The sequence below is a fragment of the Haliotis asinina genome, chromosome 11 (assembly GCF_037392515.1).
Source record: "Haliotis asinina isolate JCU_RB_2024 chromosome 11, JCU_Hal_asi_v2, whole genome shotgun sequence".
NCBI classification, from domain to species: domain Eukaryota; kingdom Metazoa; phylum Mollusca; class Gastropoda; order Lepetellida; family Haliotidae; genus Haliotis; species Haliotis asinina.
In genome coordinates, this window is record NC_090290.1 from 17251119 (window position 1) to 17273839 (window position 22721).

The 22721-nt window shown below is 40.5% G+C and overlaps 1 protein-coding gene across 1 annotated transcript; it reads right to left on the reverse strand.

Moving 5' to 3' along the window:
* Positions 1 to 6627: 6627 nt before the first annotated feature.
* LOC137256210 (uncharacterized) lies at positions 6628 to 21062 on the reverse strand. Its single transcript, XM_067793930.1, has 8 exons — positions 20684 to 21062; positions 17622 to 17687; positions 13490 to 13543; positions 12842 to 12901; positions 10876 to 10944; positions 9634 to 9929; positions 8805 to 8909; positions 6628 to 8068 (listed from the first exon to the last, which is right to left on the reverse strand). Exons 1-8 carry the CDS (start codon positions 20757 to 20759, stop codon positions 7550 to 7552), a joined length of 1245 nt encoding a protein of 414 aa, XP_067650031.1. The 5' UTR covers positions 20760 to 21062; the 3' UTR covers positions 6628 to 7549.
* Between the last annotated feature and the right edge of the window lie 1659 nt (positions 21063 to 22721).

Genomic DNA, 22721 nt, shown 5'->3' on the forward strand with positions numbered 1-22721 from the left:
GTGTGATTGCTGCCCATTGTCACATTGTGGTGCGTTCGTTATCCAGTTTCTCATGCACCCAATAGATGCAACAAACCAACGTGTGTATTGTGCTGGGAAATCGAAATAGTAAAGAGCCATGAGGTTTTTACACATGAAACAAGCATACGAATTGTTCCTTGAAGATTCACTGCAACATGAATGAGGTCAGTAATCATACTGTGCAATGTATTAGACTGGTAGCTACTTATAACATGACGATACTAATGTTGGGTCAAGTAGTATTTTACACCAGCGTTATTCAATTTTAAGCCGTTTGTAGATCCCTTGACAGGTTTAGAAAACGGATTCATCTGCATGTGTAAACATTAGGGACATTGCTAGCTCATCGACTATCGTTTTTGACCGTCTCTTCAAATAGAAACTGCAGCTAAAGTAGTTTTCTTTCAGGATTTTCAAGTTTCCTTTGTAATAGTTGATTGGCTCTGAAAAGAGCCTTTCACAGCTTCTGGGCTGGGTAGTGATCATGCTGAAACGCCTTGAGGGTCTTCTGTTCTTTCAAGTAAGAAATGGCGCGCCTTGACGATTTCCTGTGTGCTTTCCTGCAGGCATATTCATAGTAGGCATTACGAACTCCTTCCATGGTAGTCATCCGCAGACGAGAGTTATACTGAAAGGACAGTTGCTTGGTAGCTTTGGCGCGTTCGTAACGCACCTGTATATCTTCAAGGCGATTATCCAAAAGTCGAACCTGAGCACAGGCACGATAAAATTGTTTCTCTTTCATCAAGACAACGTTTTCCAAATGCGACTTTTCACTCACAACGGCCATGTTGCAAGTACTAAATTGCAAGATAGGGACTCACTCTCACATGCAGCTGCTTTATAACTATGACTTTCTTTCCAAAGCAGTTGTTGACAGATTAACTCCACTTCACAACTCACCTGACATTGAGAAGAAGCCTTTCAAGTCCTTAATGAATAAATAGATCGAGTGTCAATACTTGTCAGAGAGAGTGGATTGATCAAATCAGACTCAATCAGTAATGGGGAGTAGCCTAAAACAAACAACATCTTCCAAGCTGCCGAAGTACAGTTATAGTGACGTCTTTTCCCCTACGTTGTCTACACTCATCCCATATGCTTATTGGTTTTAACGATTTTAACATACGTATTTGGATACTGTTCGAATAGCAGAGGAATAAAGTAAGAATAGGAACGGTATAGTATTCTACTGTTTTGTTGTCGAAGTGAGGCAAGGCCTTGCACATATGGAAACAATAGCATTCAGCTGTATTAACATGGGTCTGCTACATTGCCTCAGTTCTGACAGCTTTCGTTCAATGTTTGCTTGTGATTGATAACAAAATGGCATCACAAAGTATACAAGTGAGATAAGCCCCGTGTCAGCAAACTGAATATTTCAAGTGGCAAAGACATCATAAACAACATTATAAAGTATGCAAAAGCAATCTTCAACTGGCATGTATTAGCATTCGTATGCCTCGGAATGACAAAGGGACCTTCTTGCCAAAATAACATCACGTCGGACGTGAGCTAATACTTGTCTTTGTCTGTCTAAACAACATGCAACGGATACAGACTACCAGTCATACCTTACGAACATCTTTCTAACGGAATCAGTGTTTACACCCCATTAAAAGGAAATCATCACAGTGTGATTGCTGCCCATTGTCACATTGTGGTGCGTTCGTTATCCAGTTTCTCATGCACCCAATAGATGCAACAAACCAACGTGTGTATTGTGCTGGGAAATCGAAATAGTAAAGAGCCATGAGGTTTTTACACATGAAACAAGCATACGAATTGTTCCTTGAAGATTCACTGCAACATGAATGAGGTCAGTAATCATACTGTGCAATGTATTAGACTGGTAGCTACTTAAAACATGACGATACTAATTTTGGGTCAAGTAGTATTTTACACCAGCGTTATTCAATTTTAAGCCGCTTGTAGATCCCTTGATGACAGGTTTAGAAAAAGGATTCATCTGCATGTGTAAACATTAGGGACATTGCTAGCTCATCGACTATCGTTTTTCACCGTCTCTTCAAATAGAAACTGCAGCTAAAGTAGTTTTCAAGTCTTTGAACGTCATTTAGAAGTGAAAATACATAAGATCCACGGTCTCCCCATGGGCTCACCTCTTTCTCCTCTCATTACAGAAATCTTCATGACCTCCTTCGAGGAAGCAGCCCTCTCCACAGCTCCGTTCCAGCCCCTCTGTTGGTACCGCAAAGTCGACGACATCTTCACCACCATCGCCTATGACAACGACCCCAAAGAGCTCCTCAACCACCTCAACGACCAACATCCAAGAATCAAGTTCACCATGGAGACTGACACCAACCAACACCTGCCCTTCCTCGATGTATCCCTCCACACCACAGACGATGGACTTAGAACCTCAGTTTACCGCAAGCCGACGCACACCGACCAGTACATCCACTACAACTCCTGCCACCACCCTCAGATCAAGCAAGCTATCATCGCCACCCTTACCAGACGTGCCAAAGCCCTCTGCCACCCCGATGCCCTAAACAATGAACTGGACCACCTCAGAAAGACATTCACCACACTCAACGGTTACCCTCCCCAGCTCGTCACAGCCACCATCAACAAGACCCTTAAGGACCGAGAACCCCGCCCCAAACCTTCTCCATCACCCATCAGTGTAACCATACCCTACCTTGGCCCCATCAGTCATCAAATATCACGCCTCATCAAGACCAAAGCCAGCATCGATGTCACCTTCTCCAGTGGCAAGACCATCAAGACCTACCTAAAAGCCAACGGTAAAGGACCCAGCTGTGAACACCCTAACCCGAGAGGATGCATCTACCAGATCCCTTGCAACTGTGGCGACCTATACATTGGAGAAACGCTGAGACCAATCAACACCAGAATGAAGGAACATCAGACCTCAGTCAGGAAACTCGACCAGAAATCGGCCATCTCTGAACACATTCTCAAGAACCCTGAACACTCAGTTCGATGGGAGGACACTAGGATACTATCTACCAACAACAACAACTGGCGCCAAAGGAAACTGCAAGAGGCCATCGAGATCCGGAGACAGAAACCAGCCATCAACCGCGACCAAGGAGTGTACCTACCAAGTGCCTGGGACTTATTGATAAATTAATCTCATCTACCTGTGTACATTCTATCTATGTAATTCATGTATAGTCAATCTACCCGAGTACATCCTTACCTACTTGTGTTTGTACATCATCAACCCTCATGTAAACATGCTCACCCCCTATCGTGTGTTATGTATGTATCACCATTGGCTTCCATCCTTATCCCCAATCATGTACATCGTCCTTACCCCGTATCTGTGTTATGTAAACATATCCAATCAACTGTAATGCATTACCATTGGCTTCCATCATTGTTATCTTAACTATCGGCTTCCTATCAGTGCTTGTTTATACTAGCTTTCGTTAACTCATTCCACTTGTTACTTTGTTATTGTTTTACCTGTACATATAAATACACTTCTGTATCCCTTTCTCAATCACCTGATGAAAGAGTAAGCATTAACTCCGAAACGTTGTTTTCTCTCATAAAGAAGTTGATATCCATAAAATCTTCTTTCTTAAAGTAGTTTTCTTTCAGGATTTTCAAGTTTCCTTTGTAATAGTTGATTGGCTCTGAAAAGAGCCTTTCACAGCTTCTGGGCTGGGTAGTGATCATGCTGAAACGCCTTGAGGGTCTTCTGTTCTTTCAAGTAAGAAATGGCGCGCCTTGACGATTTCCTGTGCTTTCCTGCAGGCATATTCATAGTAGGCATTACGAACTCCTTCCATGGTAGTCATCCGCAGACGAAGAGTTATACTGAAAGGACAGTTGCTTGGTAGCTTTGGCGCGTTCGTAACGCACCTGTATATCTTCAAGGCGATTATCCAAAAGTCGAACCTGAGCACAGGCACGATAAAATTGTTTCTCTTTCATCAAGACAACGTTTTCCAAATGCGACTTTTCACTCACAACGGCCATGTTGCAAGTACTAAATTGCAAGATAGGGACTCACTCTCACATGCAGCTGCTTTATAACTATGACTTTCTTTCCAAAGCAGTTGTTGACAGATTAACTCCACTTCACAACTCACCTGACATTGAGAAGAAGCCTTTCAAGTCCTTAATGAATAAATAGATCGCGTGTCAAAACTTGTCAAAGAGAGTGGATTGATCAAATCAGACTCAATCAGTAATGGGGAGTAGCCTAAAACAAACAACATCTTCCAAGCTGCCGAAGTACAGTTATAGTGACGTCTTTTCCCCTACGTTGTCTACACTCATCCCATATGCTTATTGGTTTTAACGATTTTAACATACGTATTTGGATACTGTTCGAATAGCAGAGGAATAAAGTAAGAATAGGAACGGTATAGTATTCTACTGTTTTGTTGTCGAAGTGAGGCAAGGCCTTGCACATATGGAAACAATAGCATTCAGCTGTATTAACATGGGTCTGCTACATTGCCTCAGTTCTGACAGCTTTCGTTCAATGTTTGCTTGTGATTGATAACAAAATGGCATCACAAAGTATACAAGTGAGATAAGCCCCGTGTCAGCAAACTGAATATTTCAAGTGGCAAAGACATCATAAACAACATTATAAAGTATGCAAAAGCAATCTTCAACTGGCATGTATTAGCATTCGTATGCCTCGGAATGACAAAGGGACCTTCTTGCCAAAATAACATCACGTCGGACGTGAGCTAATACTTGTCTTTGTCTGTCTAAACAACATGCAACGGATACAGACTACCAGTCATACCTTACGAACATCTTTCTAACGGAATCAGTGTTTACACCCCATTAAAAGGAAATCATCACAGTGTGATTGCTGCCCATTGTCACATTGTGGTGCGTTCGTTATCCAGTTTCTCATGCACCCAATAGATGCAACAAATCAACGTGTGTATTGTGCTGGGAAATCGAAATAGTGAAGAACCATGAGGTTTTCACACATGAAACAAGCATACGAATTGTTCCTTGAAGATTCACTGCAACGTGAATGAGGTCAGTAATCATACTGTGCAATGTATTAGACTGGTAGCTACTTAAAACATGACGATACTAATGTTGGGTCAAGTAGTGTTTTACACCAGCGTTATTCAATTTTAAGCCGTTTGTAGATCCCTTGATGACAGGTTTAGAAAAAGGATTCATCTGCATGTGTAAACATTAGGGACATTGCTAGCTCATCGACTATCGTTTTTGACCGTCTCTTCAAATAGAAACTGCAGCTAAAGTAGTTTTCTTTCAGGATTTTCAAGTTTCCTTTGTAATAGTTGATTGGCTCTGAAAAGAGCCTTTCACAGCTTCTGGGCTGGGTAGTGATCATGCTGAAACGCCTTGAGGGTCTTCTGTTCTTTCAAGTAAGAAATGGCGCGCCTTGACGATTTCCTGTGCTTTCCTGCAGGCATATTCATAGTAGGCATTACATTATAAGTTTAGAAAAAGGTTTCATCTGCATGTGTAAACACTAGATCATTGCAGAAACAATGCATACTGCAATCAAGTTTTTTTTTTCAATTTAAGCATTTTTCTTTTTGGAAACACAACAGTTTTTAAAAATCTACATTATATTTAAATATTAAATCTTTATTAAAATTATAAATCTAATTGAATTCATTTTAAAATAAATACTTTTGTGCGGTGCCATTCTTTTGTGCGTTCTGAAAATATATTTTCCCTGTCAAAATTTGTTTCAGGGAATAACAACTGCCAACTATAATACAAAGAGTTGGGTGTATATCCTTGGTAAAAAAAGTTTTATCGTGAGAAGTTCTGCATCCTTTAGATGTTTTACGAGACAGATCTGGCTTTAGTTAATATTCAAGTCCTTGACTTGTGTTAAGTGATAGTAGTAAAGAGTATTTTTCCAAGAATTTATTTAGTAAATATCTATAATCTAAAAACCTTTGATACCACATATTTCTTTTTAAGATTCTAAAGACAAAATCTAGTTTTTTATCCAGTGTACCTAGTACATGTATTTATGACCACTTTAGCTGTGCAGTTGTTTATATAGTTTAATGAATTTTTTGAACTGCGATTAAAACATAATGGTTGTGCTAGAATTCCACTGACTCAAAAAAGCGTTTTTGCTAAATATTTGCCGTGATTTTAGAACACCCTGCCCAAATGGGTTTTCAATCTTAGTGTACGTTTCAGAATTTGCACCATTTACATATGTCTTTGAAAGGTATATTGCATGAATTATCCTTATCACATCTTTCGAAAAATTGTCTTAAGGAAATACCGTCAATGTGTCCATCATAAATGTTTTAGTATCTGTCATTCTCAAACAGTCTTAATATTTGTTTTAGAAAAGCGAGAGGTTTTATTATTGTTATTTTACTAATAAGTGTTGAATTTCGTTTTCTCCAAGATGCGAAGAGTCTATTAATCTCGTCCAATCTTTTTCTGGTGTTGATTACCCATATGTCTTCAAGATGTGGTGTGAATTTAACACCTAGCACATCAAATTCACCAACTACCCATTCAATTTTCGGATCATTACATATCATACGTTTTGTAAAAAGTATTAATTGAGGCAACAGCAGACTACAAACTCTCTTCAGCCCCATCAAAAAATAGTTCAGTATCATCTGCATATTGATCCAGTTTATGTTCATTATCATTGATGACTATTCCTTTGACGTGTCCGTAATTTTTTATCATGCAACCAAGAATCTCGCAACCAAGAGGAAAAGAAAAAGAGGTAGAGTGTTTCTCTGTCTTCTTCCCCTTTCATTTGACAGACATTACCATGTTGGGTGACACAAGATGATGCTTCATGAGTTAATATATTTATCAATGTTATCATTTCAGGACCAAATTCAAATTTATGTAACAGAATTTTTCAAAATCGATCACAATTAGCAATCCAGGAATGTCTTGTTTCTTTGTTGTCGTTAAGAACATATATAACGTTTCCTACATCTTGGACTTCACACATGTACCACTATATGTAACACCACAAAATCTCACATCTGATACAAACATTAAAATGTACCAGTAAACAATCCCATTTTCTCAACCAATGCATACTCTCTCTTTCAAATGGGTGTCCCAGTGTAGTCGGCAAGCAAAGTAATTTTGTCATTTGGTGCATGCTCTCAAAACACTGTTATCAACGTCCATGTGTACATCTAATAACATCGTTGTGTCACCCGATGCATACCAAACTGTTATGTACTGATATGGACTCTATGTGTCACTTAAGTTGTCTCCTGGCCAGCTCAACAAAAGTTATTTGTCATTTGGTGTACTCTCTAAAACACTGTTATCAACAACCACGTGTACATACAAAGGTCATTGTGTAACTCGTTGCATACCAAACGTTCCTATACACAACTGCAAAAGAAGTGAAACTTTGGCTTTCTGTCAAGATTTCAAATAAAAGACACCAATATGAAGGCACAGTTTGTGAAATGTCATTTGTTTTCGAAAATGCGTTTCTTTTGCTGTACAGTATAGATTAATGCAGATGTTGTTGGTCGCTTCAATTGTCTCACAAGAAACTCCTTTGTCAAAACATTTCGGTCTGGTTTGAAGCTTCAAGGTAATGACTGACATCGTTTTTCCTTACGTCAGTATGTTGTCTGGAGGAAACAAACGTTTCTTCATAACCTCTGAACAACTTGGCTAGGATAATGTTCATAGCAGACTGCTCAAATCTGTGACATTTGCCGTAGCGGCGCACCTTGGCATTGCATCCAAAACTCCATGATGGAAAATTTGTGGGACACATGCAGCTTCCATCCATTGCACAAGCTGCCCATGGCTTCACGACAGCCTCGCGTATAAACATCTCGTTTTTGAAGAAAAGAAGTCCAGTTTGTTTTTCGGTTACATGGGCAAAGTTACATGCGTCCTCGTCGAAGTAATCAAACATTGTCTGATACGTATGCTGTGCCACCGAATGTGATCCGTACAGGGTCATGATTCCTTTTGTCTCAATCTCTTGGAGCATTTCCTGTATCACAGACTTATGGAATCGGATTGACGAATCAACCCAAATCAATATATCACTTGTAGGCAGGTTAGCCTGAAACATGAACAAAGTGAGATGTGAGGGAATTTTGAATAACGTTTCAGTCTGTTTCATTTTAGCAGCATTGAGATGATCTTAAAAGGGTGGATCATTTGATATTTAAGGCGGTGAATTGGACTTTGCAATGAACATTATATTTTTCCCTAAAATCCTCGGAAATATATTGTCCCTTCAGAGATGAGAGAGTTATAACAAATTGCTGCTTTGAATGAAAACACACAGACGAATTGAACAGAGCAGTGGCCAAAATGAATGAATTGGTTCTCAATGAACTGAGGTTAACGTGGCGTTCGAGATTATTGCACGTATATCGCGATGTACAATCACATGTTCATGTGTCAGAGTATGTGTATGACAGCCCGTGCTGGTCCAGACTTACCCCCGATTTTAGTGCTGGTTTGTGTGACTGCCCGTACTCGTATGGACTTACACTTGTGTTTTAGGGCTGGTCCGGATACCATGGCGCAGTTACATATTAATACATGTACCCAAATCAGACACCTTGTACTGACTGACTCCCAACAGATGTGTTCTTGTTTAATCCCCTTATTACTAAACTGGTGAGGTTCGGGAATCAGTTTCCAGAACACAACCTCTCATGTCAAACGACCTGTCCACAAGACCAAGGATGCAGATTACTTGTACCTAGAAAGTGGTCAGCAGAGACTATCTCTTGTCAGGAAGGTCAACAGCTCCTAATTAAGCACAAAATATTCATTGCCATTGTCACCTGAATCAAAAACGCCTTCCACGTATAACATGAAAGAATCTGAAGTCGCCATGGAAACAGGTGGAATGGAAACGCCCGAACTTCGCACTTACAGTGGTTCACAAACTGACAAAGAAAACAAATAAACAATTAAAATCATTAACTCAAACCCAGTCACAAGCCATCCCCATCAAATTCCCCAACCCTTCCCAACAACAAGGTTTGTACCAATATAAGTTGTAGTAAACATACATGTTGATCAAATCTCCTTGTTGACATACTATACATTTCAAACACACTTGACTATCAATATGTTATGCAACAATTACCAAGGCATCTCACCATACAGGATTGTTTGAGTCAGAGACGAATTCAGTGACGACATAATTATACCATTCCAGCAAAAAGTGATATACGGAGTTTCAAATGGACTTTCACAAAGACTAGTTATATGAAGTATATTAACTTGAAACTAATATGCATTCAGAGAACTATAGGAATGCTGGTTGGTCAGTTGGTTTGTCCTTTAACGGCGATCTCAGCAATAGTCTAGGTGTAGGGCGTCTGCCCGCAAATTATCGTGTCTGGGCCTGTTAATCCAGTGATCAACAGCATGAGATTCGATCTAAGCAACTGGGATACCATGATATTTTTCAACCACGTTAGCGAGTCTGAGCCCCTGATCCCATGTCAGTAGTCGCCTCTCATGACAAACATGGGTTGCTAATGACTAATTCTCTCCCGGATCTTAACGGATCTAAACTCACTCACTCATTAGCGTCAGAAAGAAAATACTGGGCGGACGGAAGATGGCAACGATAAGAGAAACTGTATAACGAAAGAAACGAACCTCTCTTCTCTCATAATCACGTAGACCAAGATCGTAGAAGACGAAGGTGTAGTTTTTCACATAGGGAAACACGTGGTAGTGCAAGTTCTTCACCAGACCTTGGTTCTCACTGAAGTGATCGGACGAGGCCGCAGACAAGAACATTATTCGTTTACCAGTCATCCTGGCTCCGAAAAGATCAAACAGCCGAGCAAAATCTTCAGAGTCGGTGTTCCTCATTGAGAACAGCAGATTCCGCAGGTTCTGTTCAGGAGTGGCAGCCGGGGAGAAACACTTCTCATCCACGCATTCTCTGTCTGTGTAGAAGGAAGCAGGACTTAGCGAGTGACTGTAGCTGTACTCAGCCTTGACCAACATTGCAGCAATATCACGGCGGGGGACACAAGGAATGGGCTTCAAACAATGTACCCGTGTGGGGAATCGACACAAGGTGCAAGTTAGTGCAATAACCAAGAATTCAACTGGCGATATAAATATTAATTAGGATAATGTAATCCATATAATGCCTTGGACACTGCAACACCACGACCCTTATAATCCATGCAAACACGTCGTGAAATGTGCTCGACAAACAGAAATCTTAAAATAGTGGATATACAAGTAATAAGCGTAAAAAGTACACAACAGGTGTAAACAGCCAGATGAATTGTGAATCATTGTATGGCTTCTTCAAACATGGACAAACTGTGACATCTTAGTTACCGACATGCTGCCTAAACCTCGTCACAAACTAGAGAAATACGATTTTTAACAGTTTAAAGCAACATTCATTTGTAAATACCATTTGCTCATGGAACAGGAATTGGAACTTAGTGTAAACATAGTTGTCTGTAGTGTCTCTTTTCACTTTCACATGTGAAAATTCGGAAGGACTGAAAAGCAGGGCATTGTCTGAAATAGTTAACGTGACTCATGTTTCGTTATGAGTCTTTAGCTGTCCTGTCACAGGCATGTCACAAATCACACGAGAGTGGTCAAACAAAGTTTGTGGATGGGTACCAGGTAGAATGTGATATCAATAAAACTAAGTCACGGCAGCTTTGGTTGTATACTCCCCATGGCTTTGAGAAATATTTTTGAGCAGACAATAACCCACAGACCCAGGACAGGATAATGTAGCGCTTTGGACATTCACTTGGTGCATGGAGTCTCACGTCAATAAAGATCATCATCATCATCATCATCATCATCATCATCATCTCCATACACCACCACCACCACATAGCAGCGATTTTCACATACCTGCAATTTTCTCCTTGCTGCATGGTAGGAACTGAGTGTTCGCCTTCCAGTATCCAGCAGACTGTATGTCTGCAAATATTAGCAATGCGTGATAATTTCTTCAGTTACTACTACACAAGGACGGTTATTTTGGAATAGTTTTCGACTTGACCCGACGTGCCTTAGAATCCATTAGACTTTGTTCAAATGTTAGTGACGTGTGGTGGACGTGTTGAAGATAATTCAAGTGGCTGAAGTTTTCTACCACATGGTTGGAGACCTGAGACAAGAAGATCTAGAGAAATGAATGAAAACATCTTTTGTCGAGTTTTTTTCTTTTAACAAAGACGTCATTACACATGAATGCATACTTGTGATTTCGTTTTTTTTCCAAACTTGCATTTCTTTTGCTGTTTGGTGTATTTATACTCACATTATCCCCGACCCTCACAGTATCCTTTAATGTTTGTTGCAATTCCGACTTCACATCATCCGTGAGCTCCGTTATATTTTGGCAATAGCAAGCAATCATTAGCCGTAGTTTACTGGCAAATATTGCACTGAGCATTGAATCAGCTGTCATTCGCAACAATAAATGAATGAATGAATGAATGAATGAATGAATGAATGAATGAATGTTGTTTAACGCCGCATCAACAATATTGCAGCGAGAAAATGTCTCTCCTGGTACAACACACCGAAAATAATAAAAAGTGATGTTGAAAATCACTAAAATATCAGTTAAGTATTACAAGCGAGGGTAAAAACTGATCTCTGAAAAAAAAGCTATATTTTCCCATACAGTTTGGTTTCTTTTAAATACGCTAAAATTAAGTGGCTAGAGACTTTGTTAAAAAGTGCACATAAAGTAGGAACACCGTCATACAAACGCTCTCTAATATGAGAAAACTCAACACATTCAAGCAAAATGTGCTTGATAGTAATCGGTCTATGGCATGGGAAGCAAATGGTGGATCTTCACCTTTCAAGACAAAGGAATGTGTATAGTAACTATGGCCGAAACGACATCGCCGAAGCACAACCTCATCTTGACGATTAAGTACAGTAAATGGATTTCGTCCAATATTGGGTTTGATCTAATGAAGCTTATTTGAGGACATTCGCAACAAACTTGTAACATTCCGGGACAAGATGGGGTGATGGAAAAGGTCTAGTGGTCACGAATGCTCCCCTCTTGATTGTTATGCGCATAAATCACTTGGGATAGTTCGGTAAATCCCGGAATAACACAAGTTGGTCATAGAATGTCTTCTAATGAGATGATGGAAAATGCGAGTGGTGACAAATGAGCAACTCAGGGTGCTGTCGTGGAATTCATTGTGTTTCTGTAACGTTTCTGACAATACAGACTGAGCCCTCACAGTAATTGTCACACGTTGTTTTCAATTCTGTGACCAATTAAAAACACATACGACAAAAAACTACGTCAAAGCAAACGAAAAAATATCTTCTAAAAATTGCAGCCTTGCTTCTTTTGGGCTGTAGCTTTAATAATTGGGTGAGTGAGTGAGTGAATGATATTAGTTTTTTCGCCGCTATTAGCAATATTCCAGCTAGATCACGGCAGGGATACTAGGATAGGCTTCACACATTGTATGTATTGAACACTGATCTTTGCCGTGATGAGCGAACGCGTTAACCACTAGACTACCCAACATCTCATGGTTGGGGCTTTAAGTAACGGAAAACTGTGGAGACTCAGATTTGCAAACTCTGGGATTGTCTTTACAATGCCGGGCGTGTAAGTGTTTCTGAGAAACGGGGACTTGCTCGTGTTTTCGGACGAAGCGTTAGAGTGCGCATTTTCGTCCCTCGGCAAACATGTTTGGTAGATTTCTGGAAATCTGTTCATCCAATAAATAAAATATAAAAAGAGATCGACGTTGGTAGTCCAGAATGTGTATACATGTACATGTATATGTCCAGTACATGTAAACGTATGTTGCAAACGGCTGTTTCGGTTTACCTGCAATTTTTCTCTTGTATTCACTCAAAAGGTCGCGAAAAGGAACATGTTCGAGATGAACTGAAACACAAAATAGTAATCATGGGATGAATGATTATACTGGGATATTGTAAGTAATTGCTGCAATTGGCAATAAAACCAACATGGAGTGTTAGTGAGTGAGTATGGATTTATTTCGCATCTGGCAATGTTCCAGCACCATCACGGCGGAGTGAGTGAGTATGGATTTATTTCGCATTTGTCAATATTCCAGCAACATCACAGCGGATGAGTATGAAACTTTCATTATACACAGTGTTCGCGAACCGAAATTCGAACCACAATTGATGGGTTTGTGACTTTAGAAAAGGAATGCAACTCTGAGCAGCCAATTTCTTACGAACTACGATGGAGCATGTGCTCAGGTTATAGCTGGTATATATTTTCATTAACTTCACTTTAAACCAGGTTGTTTCAAAGGCATTTAGAAGTTGGAGGAATCAAACTAAAAGTGCTTTATGGTTCCACTTCTTTATTATACATCACCTGAAGAAGAGACTAGAATCTGTCTCGAAACGTTGTGACCTTGTATAATAAAGAAGTTGAACCATAAAGCACTTTAAACAAGCCAACAAATACATGGTCAAAGATACCAGTATGTACCCTTACCTTGCTTGGAGCTCAGTTTGCGTAGATGTGTGAAATCCAGTGGAACAGTAGCATCTAAAATATGTTTCATATAAAAGCAGTTAGTATAAAATTGATGCCTAATCTAAAAAACAACAACCGCTAACCTTAAGGAAATGGAATATCAAAACTGAAAAAAAAACCCCGGGCCTTCGGCATTGCGAACCAACCCTTAACCACTTAATGAACCCAACACCGGATATATATATATCTTATATATCTGGCATTGAAATCGCACATGACAAATATTCAGTCGCCATCATTTAAAACAGTGTTTCAATTCATTCTTCCCGCCATAAACATCAGCTGAAAAAAGGGATAGGACACAGCTCAGCCAGACAAATGTCGTACGTGGTTGGCAATTTTGCTGAACGTTGCAGACTTAATCACGCCGCACATTCGAGATTTACGACGACATACCAGACGCCAATACTAAATCAACCAGACTGTGGGTCATTAAGATAAGAATTCTAGTCACACGAGTCATTGAGTTGAGTATGGAATCCGAGAAGGGACATTGTCGCGTTGTCGCATTGTCGTCATGTCAAAAACAAGCAGAATGAGGCGAAAATTAACCGAAGCGCGACAATGCGACATTTCGCCCATTTGTTGCATTGTCGCTATGTCGCGTGTCGCGTTTTTAATAACATTTTCTCCGTTCATCCAAAGTGCGACACGCGACATAGCGACAATTTTCAAGGTCATAATGTGTCGCGTTGACGCATTGTCGACATATTTAAGATATTTAAAGAAAAAACTAAACATTTACTAAAACGCCCTTTTCGATTACCGGTGCGCATGCGTAGAAAGTCAACTATAGTGCGCATGCGCAGGCAAAGTTAAACTCTATTTCACACTTTTTTGCTACTTCCAATGGCTTTCAAAATGAAGTAGTGCTTGAAATGGCAGTTGGGCTGCTTTCCTTGAACTTAATGCAAATCTTCATTGTTGGTTTGATAATTATTTTATATATAAATGTATTTAGCCAGTGAAATGTGTTTTAGCAGCAAGACAATGATATGCGCAACTTTTCATTGTAATCAAAGCAAACGGTTGTCTTGACAATCAAGGTGGGGCAATTTGCTGTGCAGATTAATGTCTCCTAGTCACACCAGATAACTATTATCATAAGTTCGAATCACAGCACCATACACATTAATCGCGTTGGACACTTCGCCCATATCAAGATGACAGGTTGTGATAAACTGAAATATTGTTAAAATTTTCCCATTATCACGTTCAAAGTCGACCTAAACTGTCATTGAGGTGTCGGGTGGTTACGTGATATCTCATTCTACTTGGTATCCATCCACTGCTAGCTGAACAGAGGCAGATCTCATACAAATTCATCAGCGTCGGACAGGACTGCACCATGAAACTGTGTCAGAAGCCACATTACGGAACATAGTGACCCATTCGAGGACATCACCTGATGTTTCTGCCGACGTGGCTTGAATTTTAACAATATTTCAGTTTATCACAACCTGTCATCACAACCTGTCATCGAAATGTCCAAAGTGATTAATGTGTATGGTGATGGGATTCAAACTTATGATAATAGCTATCTGGAGTGACTAAGAGACTAACTCTGCACAGCAAATTTCCCCACCTTAAATGACAGGGGCACAGTGTGCCGTGATTACAATGAATAGTTGCGCTAATAATTCGTTTTCCTGCTAGAACACACTTGACTGGCTAAATACATTTGCAATATGTCAAACAAAAAAGCAACAAAGAAAGATTTGCATTAAGTTCAAGAAGAGAAGACCCATTGCCATTTCGAGCACAACTTGATTTTAAAAACCATTGGAGGTAACGAAAGACCAGTGAAGTCTGGAATAGAGTGTAACATTTCCTGCGCATGCGTAGAATAATTGACTTTCTACACATGCGCACCGGTAACAGAAAAAGGGTGACAATGCGACATATATTTTGTCGCACTGTCGCGTGTCGCGTTTTAGTCAGTTCGTTAAATGCATACCATGGTCAATATTTTAAGAGAGCGCGACACGAGACAGTGCGACAGCGCGACATTTTGATGAAATGTCGCGTTGTCGCATTGTCGCATTGTCGCGTTTTAGTGAATTCTTACATATGTTAGATAGGGTGACAATGCGATAACTTGACATATTTTTGACCTTGAAATGTGTCGCTATGTCGCGTGTCGCACTTTGGAGGATCAGAGAAAATGTTATTCGAAACGCGACACGCGACACGCGACACGCGACACGCGACATCGCGACAAATAGGCGAAATGTCGCGTTGTCGCATTGTCGCGCTTTGGTTAATTTTCGCCGCACTTTGCTTGTTTTTGAGAGGGCGACAACGCGACAATGTCCCTTCTCGGATTTCATAGTTGAGAATTCTTTTCACATCGCCAAACCTTCAGCCATGTAGTGACGAAACAAGCTGAACATTCGTGACATAAAAACTGAAAATATAAAAACGACGAAAGACATTAACAATAACCAGAAATCACAGATACAGATGGACTAAGCATGCAAATCTAACAACAGAGACATCAGTGAAAGTAAGTCTCGCGAGGCTTTTCTTCTGGTACTAAGTTGTATCCAGGCTCCCTTTGTGTGCCAGCTTGCGATATGCAAGACGAGACCCGCCTTACTTTTCTGTAGGGGTATAATCTGGGCTGGGTGGGGTAGAGGGTAGGGGGAATAATATGGTCAGGTCTAGGAGCATAAATTAGGTTGGCCCACGTTTGTCCTCTGGGTCCAAATTGCCCAATATAACTTAACTGGCTCAGAAACATTACCTGAACGTTAGGGAACATTCCATAATAAATCTATGTTTAGAGTAAGTGAGTTAATATTTAACTTCTCCTATGTTTAGATCAAGGCAGAATGTAGTCACGAAAAACGCACCCGGCACTTATTAGAAGCCAGGCACTTATTTCTGAAACCGCAGCTTTACCCCCGGCGCTTACTAGAGGTCAGGCGCTTATTAGATACAAAGCACTTGTTTGGAGAAAATACGGCATAAAATTATCTACCAGTCATCAACATCCACACCAGGGGATATTTGTCATTTCGGCGGATGTTGTCATAATATACTCAGGGGTTAAAAAGTTCCATCGCCCGATTTTCGCCAGTTTTCATTTCGGGCAATCAAATAATGGTATCTTACTTGTCCATGGACTACTAGATAATTTTCACATATGGTTTCAAACTGCAAATAATCTTGGATTTCATTTCATATCGGCTCATAATGAAGCTATTAACGTTAGCAATAATAATAAAGTAGAGCTAGTAGAGTGTGAAATAGTCACTCTTTGATAAATAGTCCAGTAAACATTAACATCACGCATTGTGTCATAAAATCAGGGCAAGTGGAAAATTAGACAGGACAAGTTATTTTCTTGAAGTCACTTGCCCTGTGGCAAGTGGCTTTTCAAAATATTTTAAGCTCCTGATACTGGACACTTTTCCACAAAGGATCTCAACGTCAATATGATTAATAGTTTACCAATGTCCTATGATAGCAGTCGTAATACTGTGACGATTTGATTCATTTGTCTCATCGTATACCAGTTGCACAAATCAATGCTCATGATGTCAATCACTGGAAGTCTGCTATGGGCTTGGCAATTTACACTCTGCCGTCATACACAGAATGCGAAATGGTTTTCAAATTTTGCTAGCCATTCGGGTTAACTTTGCCTGAAAGTCACCAGTTCGCAAAATATTTCACTTGCCCAAATTATGAATTGTAGTAGCTAATGTAAAGACTGAAAACATAAATGATAATAAGATATTGCCAGCATGACACGTGTTGCGTCATTAAGTTCTACATATATATATCATTTTTTGAGCCCATAACTTAACATGTCGGAGAGTGACGTATTTACAAAATGACCCCATGAAAATTCATTAATCACTCAGACCAGTGACTGAAGACTAACTGGCCTGAGTGGTTTTTTTTCTTGCCACGGGATAGCGGACCAGTGACTGTATTGCATATGTGTCATATAGATGGAAAACTGCTAATTGGGACGTTAAACAACAAATAATCGTGAATTAATTTCACAAAGAAACGCACAAGCACACACTCGCATACACAAACAGATATACACACATGAGTGCAAAGAAACAATACTCACATGAGTATATCAGAATGATAACGGTGAGGCTCAAACTGAAGATAAACAGACAACCCATAAAGCGTGCTGAAAACAACAACAAAAACATATTTGTTGCATACGTATACGTAATTGATAATGTAATGAAATCACCAAACAAAATGACGTAAAATTACTACGTGTCCACAGGAAAAGCATAAAATAAACAATATTTATACAACTATCGTCTGGAGGAAACATATTGTGTAAAGTTCCCTTTCCAGGAAGAAAGCATTTCATGACATTGTTGGTTAGGTGTTAGGTTAGGATACCGCACTCAGCAATATTGCAGGTATATTATAACTGTAAATAATCGTGTCTGGACCAGACAATCCAGTGATCAACAGCATGAGCATCAATCAAAGTGGGATAAAATGACGTGTACAACCAAGCATGCGCACACGATCAGCGGCACAGCCTGGGGTGCCGACAAACACACACTATTCAACATATATAAAACTCTAGTACTGCCTAGATTGGACTATGCCGCCCCGGAGTCCACTTCCTCTCCCCTTGCAACCTTCACAAATTAAACTCCATACAATATAAAATATATAAAGGCCTAAAACTAGCATTCGGCACGAGGAGTGGTACCTTCATTAACACCCTTAGCTTCTTCTACTCACCTCTTCAATCACACACAGAGACTTGACTAAACAACACTCACTTACTGGGCTGGGGCCCAATACAACCCACTAGTCAAACTCATCACACACAAGTACAACAACATAAAGAAATCAACACTTAAAAAGTTCAAACTCAACCCATTAAGAGCTCCATGTCTCACTCACCTCCCCAGTCTGCTCCATGCACAACAGCTAAACGACATAAAACACACACTTCCCCTTACAAGCCACATTCACGACAACCCCCCACTCATAACTGACACCACCCTACAACAGCTACCCAAAGACACCCGTATATCTACTATAACAAACATCACAAACTACTAGATCAACACCAACTACCCATCCCACGCCAACAAATACTGGCGTCTCCTATTTTCGCTGTACTTACGGATATCGGCTGAAAAAATAATACAAACGGTTCTTTTCGTATGTATGCTTGTTGTTTTTAAATGAAGAGATCCCCCCTCTAACATCTGCATCTCAACTGCTTGATCCATCAGGTGTAGTATCGCACTTGAGCTCGATGAAAAACATGGTCGAACGCCGCTGACTTTTCGAGGCGTCTCCCATTCTCGCGGCATAACGAGAACGTAACGTTATTCGGTGTAAGGAAGGGAAATCTTATCGGAAAGGGTCGGGAAACGTTACGATTTTTCCAAGTTGGTTAAAACTCACGAATATTCGTTACATTGCAACATTTTAATAATTCACAGACTTTGGCCACTTCCCAGTTACCGTCAATGACGTGAACAACCGCTAAGTATCACGCATCGGCGACCTCGACAGAAAGTGTGTTTATCGCGAGAATAGGAGACGACCCTGTATGTACAGACGCTGTGAACAACCGCTAAGTATCACGCATCGGCGATCTCGGCAGAAAGTGTGTTTACCGCGAGAATAGGAGACGGCCCTGTATGTACAGACGCTGTGAACAACCGCTAAGTATCACGCATCGGCGATCTCGGCAGAAAGTGTGTTTACCGCGAGAATAGGAGACGGCCCTGTATGTACAGACGCTGTGAACAACCGCTAAGTATCACGCATCGGCGATCTCGGCAGAAAGTGTGTTTACCGCGAGAATAGGAGACGGCCCTGTATGTACAGACGCTGTGAACAACCGCTAAGTATCACGCATCGGCGATCTCGGCAGAAAGTGTGTTTATCGCGAGAATAGGAGACGGCCCTGTATGTACAGACGCTATGAACAACCGCTAAGTATCACGCATCGGCGATCTCGGCAGAAAGTGTGTTTATCGCGAGAATAGGAGACGGCCCTGTATGTACAGACGCTGTGAACAACCGCTAAGTATCACGCATCGGCGATCTCGGCAGAAAGTGTGTTTACCGCGAGAATAGGAGACGGCCCTGTATGTACAGACGCTGTGAACAACCGCTAAGTATCACGCATCGGCGATCTCGGCAGAAAGTGTGTTTATCGCGAGAATAGGAGACGGCCCTGTATGTACAGACGCTGTGAACAACCAACCCCAACAAAACCGATGGTCTAGGCATCCAGCATAACCCCCTATTACAACCAAGCTTCACTATAAAAAGCACACCACTATAAATACTGCAGAACTAACAGCCATCCTCACTGCACCCTCCCCAAAATTAACTTCCTCATCCTCATCCTTTTCGACTCTCTCAACTCTAACAGACAAATACACAACATGCACTTCAAATCTCGTCCTTAACCATAGCACAGTTTTCCAAACCGACTCACTCAAACGCTTATATAAAAACATAACATTCACATGGATCCCCAGTCACTCAAACATCCCAGGAAATGACTTAGCAGATACAGTAGCCAAGCTGGCTACATCCCACACATCACCTAATATCAACTTCCACACCTTCAAGACAGAATTCAAACAGCTCATTAAATCAAACATAATATCTACAAACTTCCAGCACAACATAAATGATAATAAATCAACATAGGTCACTTCTATAATAAAATCTCCCCAAAGAAAAATCCCTACATACTCAAACACTAAAACCATCGCCACGTCCATGAACGGACTTATTACAGGCATCACGAATTTATGTCAAACACTTTATAACCAAAATAGACACACAGATGGCTTATTCACACACTGCAAAACTCAAGAAGACATAAACCATATATTCACTCACTGCCAACTACAACAAACATGACCCGACTCTTTTTACCTTGTAAATTTCCTCAAGGGGAAGTCCTTCCCTGATGTTATATTCCAAGTTTTTAAAAATGAAGATGAAATTATACTATAATAGTGTGTACTTTGTTAGGTGGGGACACATTATAAGTTAATCCCCTATTGTATAATGGATCATTACACATCTGTAAATTCTTATTTAGAACAAAAATGAGAACACATGTGTTCAGCAGTATGTAACATATGTCAAAGAACTGAACACACTACAACTGCTTACCTCTCAACTTTCTGCCCAGCGAGATCACTGCTTCTGCAGCCTTGCGAGGGGCAGTTGATAGTATGCGACAAGCCATAAGGCCCTTGTCCAAACAAAAAATGCTCAAATGCTCGATGCTTACACCCGTGTTGAGTCAGGCGCAAGAAGCCCTCATGTCCAGAGCGAATGTATCCGAAATACTCAATGATTATTCCCTTGTTAACGACAGTGGAGAGCTAAGGCCTCACATGTCCACAGCGAATGTCACCTGTCATGAACTCCCCTGTCTCTTTTTGAATCACGAATAACACAAAAGTACTCAATGATTACTCCCTTATCAGCAATGCAGTCCACCACCCCAGTCGCATGATCCTTTCATCCCAAATTAATCTTGTCGCCTGTTTGAATACTGAACAGCAGTATGAGAGCTATAGTTTGGCAGAAAATGTTTCAGGGCGTTGTTTGGTAACTTTACTTAAAACCTAAAAGTGCTATCCGTTTCCAGTTTGGTATGAGGCTTTATAATTCTTCTACCATTGAGGATTGTAATTGTTGTAATTTATCACTCGATAATAAGAAAGTTGTCTATAAGAGCTGTCATTATTTCAAGTCACAACGACACCTCACATATCAAGTATGTTCAGCTACTCCCCGGAACAGCGATCCGATCATGCAAATAGGCAGGTCACATGTCAAATCCTTACAATATGTTCGGCAGATCATGTCATCCAACACATTCCAGGACATTTCATTAGCCTTTAACTCATGGTATCCTAAGACAGAGCAGTGTCTTAAAAAAGAAGACCATTACAAATACATATTTTTGCAACACGTTAATTAACAGCAATAAAACTGTTTTACAAATACCAAACTCGGTCGACATTAAGTAAAGTTGGTTGGCTGGTGTGTTGTTTAACGCCGCACTCAGCAATATTCCAGCTACATGGCAGCGGTCCGTAAATAATCGAGTGTGGACTGGACAATCCAGTGATCATGATCAGCAGCATGAGCATCAATCGACGCAATAGGGATCGATTTGCTGTACAGGTGGAATATTGCTGAGTGCGGTGCCAGTCAAAACCAGCCAGTCAGTCAAAAGTGTTGCATTAGTTACTCAACCCCACATCACGTGTTTAAGTTGTAAAACTGTTTGGCGAGCACAGCCTTGGTCGTCGTGTTTTAATGCCAAACGTCATATTATCTACCTCCCAAAATTTGTATCAGGGCCCTTATTATCCCCGATGACCCACTGCATACATGGTGTGATACACTGTTTTTGAACGGGATTTTAGAGCTGTGATGATTATGGTTCTGTATTCAGAGACACTCCTCATTTAAGCTAAGCACGTATATGACTAATACAATATTTTCAACACGATAAATTTGGCACCACAGTAGGGAGCATCCATTAGATTTTCTTTAAAAACATATATTTCACAGGAAATTGTTATGTGCACTGCTTATGCAGACCATATATAGTAAACAGTTTGTTCCTCGGCAAAACACGTCTGTTGCTGGAGGGGTGTAATGGTTTCGGGTGGTCAGACTCACTGACTTGGTTGCTATATGTCGCATCCCATTTGTGCATAAATAATATTCATTATTTCCTCCCAAACCACGACATTACTGAGGGTATAGACCCCACAACTGAGTACCATAGAAAATGGCTTCAAACAAGGTCGTATATTAAGCCCAGCCCTCTTTAACATAACGGTAAACAACATCTTTGAGTGAATCTCCCCAAAGTAAAAACATCAAAATTTTATGACAATGGGGTGGGGATTGTATGTTCAATTTGGGAACCTATTATTATCCAAGATATGAAAGGAGAGTGGTCAACAGATTTGGAGCAATGTCGCCACTATTAAGAGCCAAATTACTGGTTGTGAGTTGAATGTGTATGTGTGCACTGCTGTAAAAGATACGCAGCTGAAATAGCACCATGGCTGACCATGGTCAACCACAGCTTACCACAGTAAACCATGGTATTTCTTTCCAGGGTAGACCATGGCCTAGAATTATGTAAGACAATATAACAATAGCATGTACACCAGTGTAT